Source organism: Taudactylus pleione, unplaced genomic scaffold (genome assembly GCF_031769625.1).
Source record: "Taudactylus pleione unplaced genomic scaffold, aTauple2 ptg000738l, whole genome shotgun sequence".
Classification (NCBI taxonomy): Eukaryota; Metazoa; Chordata; class Amphibia; order Anura; family Myobatrachidae; genus Taudactylus; species Taudactylus pleione.
This window is the reverse complement of record NW_028285140.1, coordinates 1,491,534-1,504,654: the sequence shown is the minus strand read 5'-3', so window position 1 is coordinate 1,504,654 and position 13,121 is coordinate 1,491,534. Positions and strand designations below refer to the sequence as shown.

Genomic DNA, 13,121 nt, shown 5'->3' with positions numbered 1-13,121 from the left:
TCCTGCCATTCACAACATGTCACTCACATCCTGCCATTCATAACATGTCACTCACATCCTGCCATTCATAACATGTTACTCACATCATGCCATTCATAACATGTCACTCACATCCTGCCATTCACAACATGTCACTCACATCCTGCCATTCACAACATGTCACTCACATCTGCCATTCATAACATGTCACTCACATCCTGCCATTCATAACATGTTACTCACATTGTGCCATTCACAACATGTCACTCACATCCTGCCATTCACAACATGTCACTCACATCCTGCCATTCACAACATGTTACTCACATCCTGCCATTCACAACATGTCACTCACATCCTGTCATTCATAACATGTCGCTCACATCCTGTCATTCACAACATGTCACTCACATCCTGTCATTCATAACATGTCACTCACATCCTGCCATTCACAACATGCCACTCACATCCTGCCGTTCACAACATGTCACTCACATCCTGCCGTTCACAACATGTAACTCACATCCTGCCATTCATAACATGTCACTCACATCCTGCCATTCATAACATGTCACTCACTCGCATCGTGCCTTTCATAACATGCCACTCACATCCTGCCATTCACAACATGTCACTCACATCCTGTCATTCACAACGTCACTCACATCCTGGCATTCACAACATGTCACTCACATCCTGCCATTCACAACATGTCACTCACATCCTGCCATTCACAACATGTCACTCACATCCTGCCGTTCACAACATGTCACTCACTCACATCCTGCCGTTCACAACATGTCACTCACATCCTGCCATTCACAACATGTCACTCACATCCTGTCATTCACAACATGTCACTCACATCCTGCCATTCATAACATGTCACTCACATCCTGCCATTCACAACATGCCACTCACATCCTGCCGTTCACAACATGTCACTCACATCCTGCCGTTCACAACATGTCACTCACATCCTGCCATTCATAACATCTTACTCACATCCTGTCATTCATAACATGTCACTCACATCCTGCCATTCACAACATGTCACTCACATCCTGTCATTCACAACATGTCACTCACATCCTGTCATTCACAACATGTCACTCACATCCTGCCATTCATAACATGCCACTCACATCCTGCCGTTCACAACATGTCACTCACATCCTGCCGTTCACAACATGTCACTCACATCCTGCCATTCACAACATGTCACTCACATCCTGCCATTCACAACATGTCACTCACATCCTGTCATTCACAACATGTCACTCACATCCTGCCATTCATAACATGTCACTCACATCCTGCCATTCACAACATGCCACTCACATCCTGCCGTTCACAACATGTCACTCACATCCTGCCGTTCACAACATGTCACTCACATCCTGCCATTCATAACATGTCACTCACATCCTGCCATTCATAACATGTCACTCACTCGCATCGTGCCTTTCATAACATGCCACTCACATCCTGCCATTCACAACATGTCACTCACATCCTGTCATTCACAACGTCACTCACATCCTGGCATTCACAACATGTCACTCACATCCTGCCATTCACAACATGTCACTCACATCCTGCCATTCACAACATGTCACTCACATCCTGCCGTTCACAACATGTCACTCACTCACATCCTGCCGTTCACAACATGTCACTCACATCCTGCCATTCACAACATGTCACTCACATCCTGTCATTCACAACATGTCACTCACATCCTGCCATTCATAACATGTCACTCACATCCTGCCATTCACAACATGCCACTCACATCCTGCCGTTCACAACATGTCACTCACATCCTGCCGTTCACAACATGTCACTCACATCCTGCCATTCATAACATCTTACTCACATCCTGTCATTCATAACATGTCACTCACATCCTGCCATTCACAACATGTCACTCACATCCTGTCATTCACAACATGTCACTCACATCCTGTCATTCACAACATGTCACTCACATCCTGCCATTCATAACATGCCACTCACATCCTGCCGTTCACAACATGTCACTCACATCCTGCCGTTCACAACATGTCACTCACATCCTGCCATTCACAACATGTCACTCACATCCTGCCATTCACAACATGTCACTCACATCCTGTCATTCACAACATGTCACTCACATCCTGCCATTCATAACATGTCACTCACATCCTGCCATTCACAACATGCCACTCACATCCTGCCGTTCACAACATGTCACTCACATCCTGCCGTTCACAACATGTCACTCACATCCTGCCATTCATAACATGTCACTCACATCCTGCCATTCACAACATGTCACTCACATCCTGTCATTCACAACATGTCACTCACATCCTGCCATTCACAACATGTCACTCACATCCTGCCATTCATAACATCTTACTCACATCCTGTCATTCACAACATGTCACTCACATCCTGCCATTCACAACATGTCACTCACATCCTGTCATTCACAACATGTCACTCGCATCCTGTCATTCACAACATGTCACTCACATCCTGCCATTCACAACATGCCACTCACATCCTGCCGTTCACAACATGTCACTCACATCTTGCCGTTCACAACATGTCACTCACATCCTGCCATTCACAACATGTCACTCACATCCTGCCATTCACAACATGTCACTCACATCCTGTCATTCACAACATGTCACTCACATCCTGCCATTCATAACATGTCACTCACATCCTGCCATTAACAACATGCCACTCACATCCTGCCGTTCACAACATGTCACTCACATCCTGCCGTTCACAACATGTCACTCACATCCTGCCGTTCATAACATGTCACTCACATCCTGCCATTCACAACATGTCACTCACATCCTGTCATTCACAACATGTCACTCACATCCTGCCATTCACAACATGTCACTCACATCCTGCCATTCATAACATCTTACTCACATCCTGTCATTCACAACATGTCACTCACATCCTGCCATTCACAACATGTCACTCACATCCTGTCATTCACAACATGTCACTCACATCCTGTCATTCACAACATGTCACTCACATCCTGCCATTCATAACATGCCACTCACATCCTGCCGTTCACAACATGTCACTCACATCCTGCCATTCACAACATGTCACTCACATCCTGTCATTCACAACATGTCACTCACATCCTGCCATTCACAACATGTCACTCACATCCTGCCATTCATAACATGTCACTCACATCCTGCCATTCATAACATGTCGCTCAGCTAACCTGCCCCTTTCTCATTAATGCTCTGAATAAGCGTCACGCTCTTATCTTATTTCCCACACTATGGGCCTGATGCACAGCTGGACTCAGTACAAGTGCGTTCCTTACAAAGAGCCGCAGTTGCGCACATATGCAAAGTTGCATGCAGGTTGGTATCAGTGGCACATGCACCCGGTTTATGCCAAGCATACGTCACATACACTGAGGGGCATATTTACTAAAAGTCGATTTTGATCAATTTTAATTATATTTTCTATTTCAGGGTGTAAATCACACATTTACTAACAGTTGTTTTTTATATTGTATTTTTTTCAAACAATGTCAAAAATATTCAGTTAGTAAATATGCGATTTACACCCTGAAACACAAAATCTAATTAAAATCAATTAAAATTGATCAACAATCGACCGTTAGTAAATATATTCCTGACACTCTTTTATTTTACCACTTGTTTTGCTTGGGAAACACAACATTCACTATTAGGCTTCAATAGGAGATGTATTCCGAATCCCGACCGTCACAGTGTGCCGACAGCAGCATCCCGACACATTCCGCCGGTAAGTGTTAGTGTTAGGGTTAGGCTGCGGAGGAAAGTTAGTCTGTGGGAGGGTTAGGCTTTGGGGGAGAGTTAGGCTGCGGAGGAAAGTTAGTCTGTGGGAGGGTTAGGCTTTGGGGGAGAGTTAGGCTGCAGGGGGGTTAGGCTGCGGGGGGGTTAGGCTGCAGGAGGGTTAGTCTGCGGGGGAGGGTTAGGCTGCGGGGGGGTTAGGCTGCGGGGGGGTTAGGCTGCGGGGGAGAGTTAGGCTGCAGGAGGGTTAGTCTGCGGGGGAGGGTTAGGCTGCGGGGGGGTTAGGCTGCGGGGGGGGTTAGGCTGTGGGGGAGGGTTAGGGTTAGGCTGTGGGGGAGAGTTAGGCTGCGGGGGAGGGTTAGGGTAAGGCTGTGGGGGAGAGTTAGGCTGCGGGGGAGGGTTAGGGTAAGGCTGTGGGGCAGAGTTAGGCTGCGGGGGAGGGTTAGGGTTAGGCTGTGGGGGAGAGTTAGGCTGCGGGAAAGTTAGGGTTAGGCTGTGTGAGGGTTAAGCTGCGGGGGATTGTTAGGCTGCGAGAGGGGTAGGGTCAGGCTGCGGGGAGATGGGAGGGTTATGGTGAGGGGGAGGGTTAAATTACTCACCAAAATGTGTCAGAATGTCACCTGGATGCTGCTGTCAAAATTCTGACCACTGGCGTCCTGACTGTCAGGCTTCAGTACCCAACCCCTCTAACACATCAGATAGAACACCTCATCCATTACATGAAATTTTATAAAAAATATATAAAATAGTTAATATACACGCACAAAACAACATAATATATTCCCGAGCATCAATAGTAGCAGCATTCAGCATCAATGGTACATGCATTCATCAGCCAATCACAGTCAGTTCACTAGTGCTGGCGTCATCGCGCATTTGGACCTGCCCTCTGCCACCCACAAATAATATGACTGTCACAGGAGTATGTATGCCCTTGTGTGCTCATCTGTATCTGTTCACAGCCTTACTGTACACAGGCCCTGATTCAGAGGCGCTCGCAAAAAGCGAGCGCTCGCTCTGAATCCGGGCGGGGGTTGTTTTTTTTAGTTGCGGCCTCTTACCACCCACAGCTTATGCGAGCTGCCAGCTGATGGTCGCGATGGTCAAGACCATCGCGACCATCGGGCTTGCGACGAGACCCTTGCGGTAGGGTCTTGTGGCCGCAAGCCCCAGTGGACTTCCTGCTCTAATAGAGCAGGAAGTCCACCTACTGACATCACGAGTGATGTCAGTAGGGCCGCCCACAAACGGTAGGCATTCCTGCAGGAACGCCTCCGTTTGCCCAGCCACCCCCAGCCACCCCTCCCCCCCCGCCCCAAACGGGGCGAGCTTTCGATCAACATCGACAGCCGCCCCTTTTGGATGCGAGCGCTGGAGCGAGTGCTTTGTGCGCTCGTTCCGGGGCTCGTGCATGCGCACTGGGCCACCGTCGACCCGCTTGTGAGCGCTATGCGCTTGCGAGCGGGACTGAATCAGGCCCTCAGCCTCCGTTCCACCCTCTAGGCACAACTGGGTGTAAGTGCCAGAATCGCGCATATCTGCAATGCACAGAACGATTTTACGCAAGCGTTGCGCTACGCAGATTGTCATAGGTCTCACTGTGCATCAGGCCCTTATATCTCTGTCTCCTGACACCCTCCTCAGGGGCACTCGCCCACATCAGCCGCCCAGGCTCCTTAGTGCTGCTGGGGGGGTTAGAGATCATATAGCTTCAGTATAACCTGTAACACAAACCTTCCCCTGTGTGTCTCCTTCTATCTGCAGCTCACAAGCACAGGAAGCAGGACATGCTACAGCCGTGTGACACGGAATACCCGGCCTTCGTGCATGACACCTCCATCCAAGAGGCTAATGGACTCATCCCGTGCGGCTACTGCCAAAAGTGAGGCCCGACTCCCCCCCCCCCCCCCCACTCACCCAAACCCAGTCCACCTCCCAGTCCCGGTCTCTAGCACCTACCACACCCCACGTGCTGCGGTCATGTCACAGAACATGTCTGGGAGCATGCCAGTAACATGTCATCACAATCGGCCTAGTTCTGCTAACATCGCGCTGACGCTACAATATGAATTGTTAGTTACATACTGGAGCCGATAGCTGCAGAGAGGAGCCGCAGGCGGGGAATCCAGGGATAGCTACAGAGAGGGGCCGCAGGCGGGTGAGCCAGGGACAGCTGCAGAGAGGGGCCGCAGGCGGGGGAGCCAGGGACAGCTGCAGAGAGGGCCGCAGGCGGGGGAGCCAGGGACAGCTACAGAGAGGGGCCGCAGGCGGCGGAGCCAGGGACAGCTGCAGAGAGGGGCCGCAGGCGGGGGAGCCAAGGACAGCTGCAGAGAGGGGCCGCAGGCGGGGGAGCCAGGGACAGCTGCAGAGAGCAGCCGCAGGCGGGGAAGCCAGGGACAGCTGCAGAGAGGGGCGGCAGGCAGGGAAGCCAGGGACAGCTGCAGAGAGGGGCCGCAGCCGGGGAAGCCAGGGATAGCTGCAGAGAGGAGCCGCAGGCGGGGGAGCCAGGGACAGCTGCAGAGAGGGGCCGCAGGCGGGGGAGCCAGGGACAGCTGCAGAGAGGGGCCGCAGGCAGGGGAGCCAGGGACAGCTACAGAGAGGAGCCGCAGGCGGGGAATCCAGGGACAGCTGCAGAGAGGGGCCGCAGGCGGGGGAGCCAGGGACAGCTGCAGAGAGGGGCCGCAGGCGGGGGAGCCAGGGACAGCTGCAGAGAGGAGCCGCAGGCGGGGGAGCCAGGGACAGCTGCAGAGAGGGGCCGCAGGCGGGGGAGCCAAGGACAGCTACAGAGAGGAGCCGCAGGCGGGGAATCCAGGGATAGCTACAGAGAGGGGCCGCAGGCGGGGGAGCCAGGGACAGCTGCAGAGAGGGCCGCAGGCGGGGAAGCCAGGGACAGCTGCAGAGAGGGCCGCAGGCGGGGAAGCCAGGGACAGCTGCAGAGAGGGGCCGCAGGCGGGGAAGCCAGGGACAGCTGCAGAGAGCAGCCGCAGGTGAGGGAGCCAGGGACAGCTGCAGAGAGGGGCCGCAGGCGGGGGAGCCAAGGACAGCTACAGAGAGGAGCCGCAGGCGGGGAATCCAGGGATAGCTACAGAGAGGGGCCGCAGGCGGGGGAGCCAGGGACAGCAGCAGAGAGGAGCCGCAGGCGGGGAATCCAGGGATAGCTCCAGAGAGGGGCCGCAGCCGGGGAAGCCAGGGACAGCTGCAGAGAGGAGCCGCAGGCGGGGGAGCCAGGGACAGCTGCAGAGAGGGGCTGCAGGCGGGGGAGCCAGGGACAGCTGCAGAGAGGGCCGCAGGCGGGGAAGCCAGGGACAGCTGCAGAGAGGGGCCGCAGGCGGGGAAGCCAGGGACAGCTGCAGAGAGCAGCCGCAGGTGAGGGAGCCAGGGACAGCTGCAGAGAGGGGCCGCAGCCGGGGAAGCCAGGGACAGCTGCAGAGAGGAGCCGCAGGCGGGGGAGCCAGGGACAGCTGCAGAGAGGGGCCGCAGGCGGGGGAGCCAGGGACAGCTGCAGAGAGGGGCCGCAGGCGGGGGAGCCAGGGACAGCTGCAGAGAGGAGCCGCAGGCGGGGAATCCAGGGACAGCTGCAGAGAGGGGCCGTAGGCGGGGGAGCCAGGGACAGCTGCAGAGAGGAGCCGCAGGCGGGGGAGCCAGGGACAGCTACAGAGAGGGGCCGCAGGCGGGGGAGCCAGGGACAGCTGCAGAGAGGGCCACAGGCGGGGAAGCCAGGGACAGCTGCAGAGAGGGGCCGCAGGCGGGGAAGCCAGGGACAGCTGCAGAGAGCAGCCGCAGGTGAGGGAGCCAGGGACAGCTGCAGAGAGGGGCCGCAGGCGGGGGAGCCAAGGACAGCTACAGAGAGGAGCCGCAGGCGGGGAATCCAGGGATAGCTACAGAGAGGGGCCGCAGGCGGGGGAGCCAGGGACAGCTGCAGAGAGGAGCCGCAGGCGGGGAATCCAGGGATAGCTACAGAGAGGGGCCGCAGGCGGGGGAGCCAGGGACAGCTGCAGAGAGGGGCCGCAGCCGGGGAAGCCAGGGACAGCTGCAGAGAGGAGCCGCAGGCGGGGGAGCCAGGGACAGCTGCAGAGAGGGGCCGCAGGCGGGGGAGCCAGGGACAGCTGCAGAGAGGGGCCGCAGGCGGGGGAGCCAGGGACAGCTGCAGAGAGGGCCGCAGGCGGGGGAGCCAGGGACAGCTGCAGAGAGGGGCCGCAGGCGGGGGAGCCAGGGACAGCTGCAGAGAGGGCCGCAGGCGGGGAAGCCAGGGACAGCTGCAGAGAGGGCCGCAGGCGGGGAAGCCAGGGACAGCTGCAGAGAGTAGCCGCAGGCGGGGAATCCAGGGATAGCTACAGAGAGGGGCCGCAGGCGGGGGAGCCAGGGACAGCTGCAGAGAGGAGCCGCAGGTGGGGAATCCAGGGATAGCTACAGAGAGGGGCCGCAGGCGGGGGAGCCAGGACAGCTGCAGAGAGGGCCGCAGGCGGGGAAGCCAGGGACAGCTGCAGAGAGGGGCCGCAGCCGGGGAAGCCAGGGACAGCTGCAGAGAGGAGCCATAGGCGGGGGAGCCAGGGACAGCTGCAGAGAGGGGGCCGCAGGCGGGGGAGCCAGGGACAGCTGCAGAGAGGGGCCGCAGGCGGGGGAGCCAGGGACAGCTACAGAGAGGAGCCGCAGGCGGGGAATCCAGGGACAGCTGCAGAGAGGGGCCGCAGGCGGGGGAGCCAGGGACAGCTGCAGAGAGGGCGGCAGGCGGGGAAGCCAGGGACAGCTGCAGAGAGGGGCCGCAGCCGGGGAAGCCAGGGACAGCTGCAGAGAGGAGCCGTAGGCGGGGGAGCCAGGGACAGCTGCAGAGAGGGGCCGCAGGCGGGGGAGCCAGGGACAGCTGCAGAGAGGAGCCGCAGGCGAGGGAGCCAGGGACAGCTACAGAGAGGAGCCGCAGGCGGGGAATCCAGGGACAGCTGCAGAGAGGGGCCGCAGGCGGGGGAGCCAGGGACAGCTGCAGAGAGGGGCCGCAGGCGGGAGAGCCAGGGACAGCTGCAGAGAGGAGCCGCAGGCGGGGGAGCCAGGGACAGCTGCAGAGAGGGGCCGCAGCCGGGGAAGCCAGGGACAGCTGCAGAGAGGAGCCGTAGGCGGGGGAGCCAGGGATAGCTACAGAGAGGGGCCGCAGGCGGGGGAGCCAGGGACAGCTGCAGAGAGGAGCCGCAGGCGGGGAATCCAGGGACAGCTGCAGAGAGGGGCCGCAGGCGGGGGAGCCAGGGACAGCTGCAGAGAGGAGCCGCAGGCGGGGGAGCCAGGGACAGCTGCAGAGAGCAGCCGCAGGTGAGGGAGCCAGGGACAGCTGCAGAGAGGGGCCGCAGGCGGGGGAGCGAAGGACAGCTACAGAGAGGAGCCGCAGGCGGGGAATCCAGGGATAGCTACAGAGAGGGGCCGCAGGCGGGGGAGCCAGGGACAGCTGCAGAGAGGAGCCGCAGGCGGGGAATCCAGGGATAGCTACAGAGAGGGGCCGCAGGCGGGGGAGCCAGGGACAGCTGCAGAGAGGGCCGCAGGCGGGGAAGCCAGGGACAGCTGCAGAGAGGGGCCGCAGCCGGGGAAGCCAGGGACAGCTGCAGAGAGGAGCCGCAGGCGGGGGAGCCAGGGACAGCTGCAGAGAGGGGCCGCAGGCGGGGGAGCCAGGGACAGCTGCAGAGAGGGGCCGCAGGCGGGGGAGCCAGGGACAGCTGCAGAGAGGGCCGCAGGCGGGGGAGCCAGGGACAGCTGCAGAGAGGGGCCGCAGGCGGGGGAGCCAGGGACAGCTGCAGAGAGGGCCGCAGGCGGGGAAGCCAGGGACAGCTGCAGAGAGGGCCGCAGGCGGGGAAGCCAGGGACAGCTGCAGAGAGTAGCCGCAGGCGGGGAATCCAGGGATAGCTACAGAGAGGGGCCGCAGGCGGGGGAGCCAGGGACAGCTGCAGAGAGGAGCCGCAGGCGGGGAATCCAGGGATAGCTGCAGAGAGGGGCCGCAGGCGGGGGAGCCAGGACAGCTGCAGAGAGGGCCGCAGGCGGGGAAGCCAGGGACAGCTGCAGAGAGGGGCCGCAGCCGGGGAAGCCAGGGACAGCTGCAGAGAGGAGCCGTAGGCGGGGGAGCCAGGGACAGCTGCAGAGAGGGGCCGCAGGCGGGGGAGCCAGGGACAGCTGCAGAGAGGGGCCGCAGGCGGGGGAGCCAGGGACAGCTACAGAGAGGAGCCGCAGGCGGGGAATCCAGGGACAGCTGCAGAGAGGGGCCGCAGGCGGGGGAGCCAGGGACAGCTGTAGAGAGGAGCCGCAGGCGGGAGAGCCAGGGACAGCTGCAGAGAGGAGCCGCAGGCGGGGGAGCCAGGGACAGATGCAGAGAGGGGCCGCAGGCGGGGGAGCCAAGGACAGCTGCAGAGAGCAGCCGCAGGTGAGAGAGCCAGGGACAGCTGCAGAGAGGGGCCGCAGGCGGGGGAGCCAAGGACAGCTACAGAGAGGAGCCGCAGGCGGGGAATCCAGGGATAGCTACAGAGAGGGGCCGCAGGCGGGGGAGCCAGGGACAGCTGCAGAGAGGAGCCGCAGGCGGGGAATCCAGGGATATCTACAGAGAGGGGCCGCAGGCGGGGGAGCCAGGGACAGCTGCAGAGAGGGCCGCGGGCGGGGAAGCCAGGGACAGCTGCAGAGAGGGGCCGCAGGCGGTGAAGCCAGGGACAGCTGCAGAGAGGGGCCGCAGGCGGGGGAGCCATGGACAGCTGCAGAGAGGGGCCGCAGGCGGGTGAGCCAGGGACAGCTGCAGAGAGCAGCCGCAGGCGGGGAATCCAGGGATAGCTACAGAGAGGAGCCGCAGGCGGGGGAGCCAGGGACAGCTGCAGAGAGCAGCCGCAGGCGGGGAATCCAGGGATAGCTACAGAGAGGGGTCGCAGGCGGGGGAGCCAGGGACAGCTGCAGAGAGCAGCCGCAGGCGGGGGAGCCAGGGACAGCTGCAGAGAGGAGCCGCAGGCGAGGGAGCCAGGGACAGCTGCAGAGAGGAGCCGCAGGCGGGGGAGCCAGGGACAGCTGCAGAGAGGAGCCGCAGGCGGGGGAGCCAGGTACAGCTGCAGAGAGGAGCCGCAGGCGAGGGAGCCAGGGACAGCTGCAGAGAGGGGCCGCAGCCGGGGAAGCCAGGGACAGCTGCAGAGAGGAGCCGCAGGCGGGGGAGCCAGGGACAGCTGCAGAGAGGAGCCGCAGGCGGGGGAGCCAGGGACAGCTGCAGAGAGGAGCCGCAGGCGGGGGAGCCAGGGACAGCTGCAGAGAGGAGCCGCAGGCGGGGGAGCCAGGGACAGCTGCAGAGAGGAGCCGCAGGCGGGGGAGCCAGGGATAGCTACAGAGAGGAGCCGCAGGCGGGGGAGCCAGGGACAGCTGCAGAGAGCAGCCGCAGGCGGGGAATCCAGGGATAGCTACAGAGAGGGGTCGCAGGCGGGGGAGCCAGGGACAGCTGCAGAGAGCAGACGCAGGCGGGGGAGCCAGGGACAGCTGCAGAGAGGAGCCGCAGGCGAGGGAGCCAGGGACAGCTGCAGAGAGGAGCCGCAGGCGGGGGAGCCAGGGACAGCTGCAGAGAGGAGCCGCAGGCGGGGGAGCCAGGTACAGCTGCAGAGAGGAGCCGCAGGCGAGGGAGCCAGGGACAGCTGCAGAGAGGGGCCGCAGCCGGGGAAGCCAGGGACAGCTGCAGAGAGGAGCCGCAGGCGGGGGAGCCAGGGACAGCTGCAGAGAGGAGCCGCAGGCGGGGGAGCCAGGGACAGCTGCAGAGAGGAGCCGCAGGCGGGGGAGCCAGGGACAGCTGCAGAGAGGAGCCGCAGGCGGGGGAGCCAGGGACAGCTGCAGAGAGGAGCCGCAGGCGGGGGAGCCAGGGACAGCTGCAGAGAGGAGCCGCAGGCGAGGGAGCCAGGGACAGCTGCAGAGAGGAGCCGCAGGGGGAGGAGCCAGGGACAGCTGCAGAGAGGAGCCGCAGGCGGGGGAGCCAGGTACAGCTGCAGAGAGGAGCCGCAGGCGGGGGAGCCAGGGACAGCTGCAGAGAGGGCCGCAGGCGGGGGAGCCAGGGACAGCTGCAGAGAGGGGCTGCAGGCGGGGGAGCCAGGGACAGCTACAGAGAGGAGCCGCAGGCGGGGAATCCAGGGACAGCTGCAGAGAGGGGCCGCAGGCGGGGGAGCCAGGGACAGCTGCAGAGAGGGGCCGCAGGCCGGAGAGCCAGGGACAGCTGCAGAGAGGAGGCGCAGGCGGGGGAGCCACGGACAGCTGCAGAGAGGGGCCGCAGGCGGGGGAGCCAAGGACAGCTACAGAGAGGAGCCGCAGGCGGGGAATCCAGGGATAGCTACAGAGAGGGGCCGCAGGCGGGGGAGCCAGGGACAGCTGCAGAGAGGGCCGCAGGCGGGGAAGCCAGGGACAGCTGCAGAGAGGGCCGCAGGCGGGGAAGCCAGGGACAGCTGCAGAGAGGGGCCGCAGGCGGGGAAGCCAGGGACAGCTGCAGAGAGCAGCCGCAGGTGAGGGAGCCAGGGATAGCTGCAGAGAGGGGCCGCAGGCGGGGGAGCCAAGGACAGCTACAGAGAGGAGCCGCAGGCGGGGAATCCAGGGATAGCTACAGAGAGGGGCCGCAGGCGGGGGAGCCAGGGACAGCTGCAGAGAGCAGCCGCATGCAGGGAATCCAGGGATAGCTACAGAGAGGACCCGCAGGCGGGGGAGCCAGGGACAGCTGCAGAGAGGAGCCGCAGGCGGGGGAGCCAGGTACAGCTGCAGAGAGGAGCCGCAGGCGGGGGAGCCAGGTACAGCTGCAGAGAGGAGCCGCAGGCGGGGGAGCCAGGTACAGCTGCAGAGAGGAGCCGCAGGCGGGGGAGCCAGGGACAGCTGCAGAGAGGGCCGCAGGCGAGGGAGCCAGGGACAGCTGGAGAGAGGGGCCGCAGGCGGGGGAGCCAAGGACAGCTGCAGAGAGCAGCCGCAGGTGAGAGAGCCAGGGACAGCTGCAGAGAGGGGCCGCAGGCGGGGGAGCCAAGGACAGCTACAGAGAGGAGCCGCAGGCGGGGAATCCAGGGATAGCTACAGAGAGGGGCCGCAGGCGGGGGAGCCAGGGACAGCTGCAGAGAGGAGCCGCAGGCGGGGAATCCAGGGATATCTACAGAGAGGGGCCGCAGGCGGGGGGAGCCAGGGACAGCTGCAGAGAGGGCCGCGGGCGGGGAAGCCAGGGACAGCTGCAGAGAGGGGCCGCAGGCGGTGAAGCCAGGGACAGCTGCAGAGAGGGGCCGCAGGCGGGGGAGCCATGGTGGACAGCTGCAGAGAGGGGCCGCAGGCGGGGTGAGCCAGGGACAGCTGCAGAGAGCAAGCCGCAGGCGG

General features: G+C 61.6%; 1 protein-coding gene across 5 annotated transcripts in view; it reads left to right on the top strand.

Moving 5' to 3' along the window:
* The window catches only part of CACNA2D4 (calcium voltage-gated channel auxiliary subunit alpha2delta 4), a 512,905-nt gene that overhangs the window by 321,123 nt on the left and 178,661 nt on the right, over positions 1–13,121 (top strand). For all 5 annotated transcript variants that reach the window (XM_088457118.1, XM_088457115.1, XM_088457117.1 and 2 more), the window contains one exon: positions 5,562–5,679. In XM_088457118.1, coding sequence (XP_088313244.1) covers positions 5,562–5,679 — 118 coding nt within the window. The remainder of the gene's footprint in view (positions 1–5,561; positions 5,680–13,121) is intronic.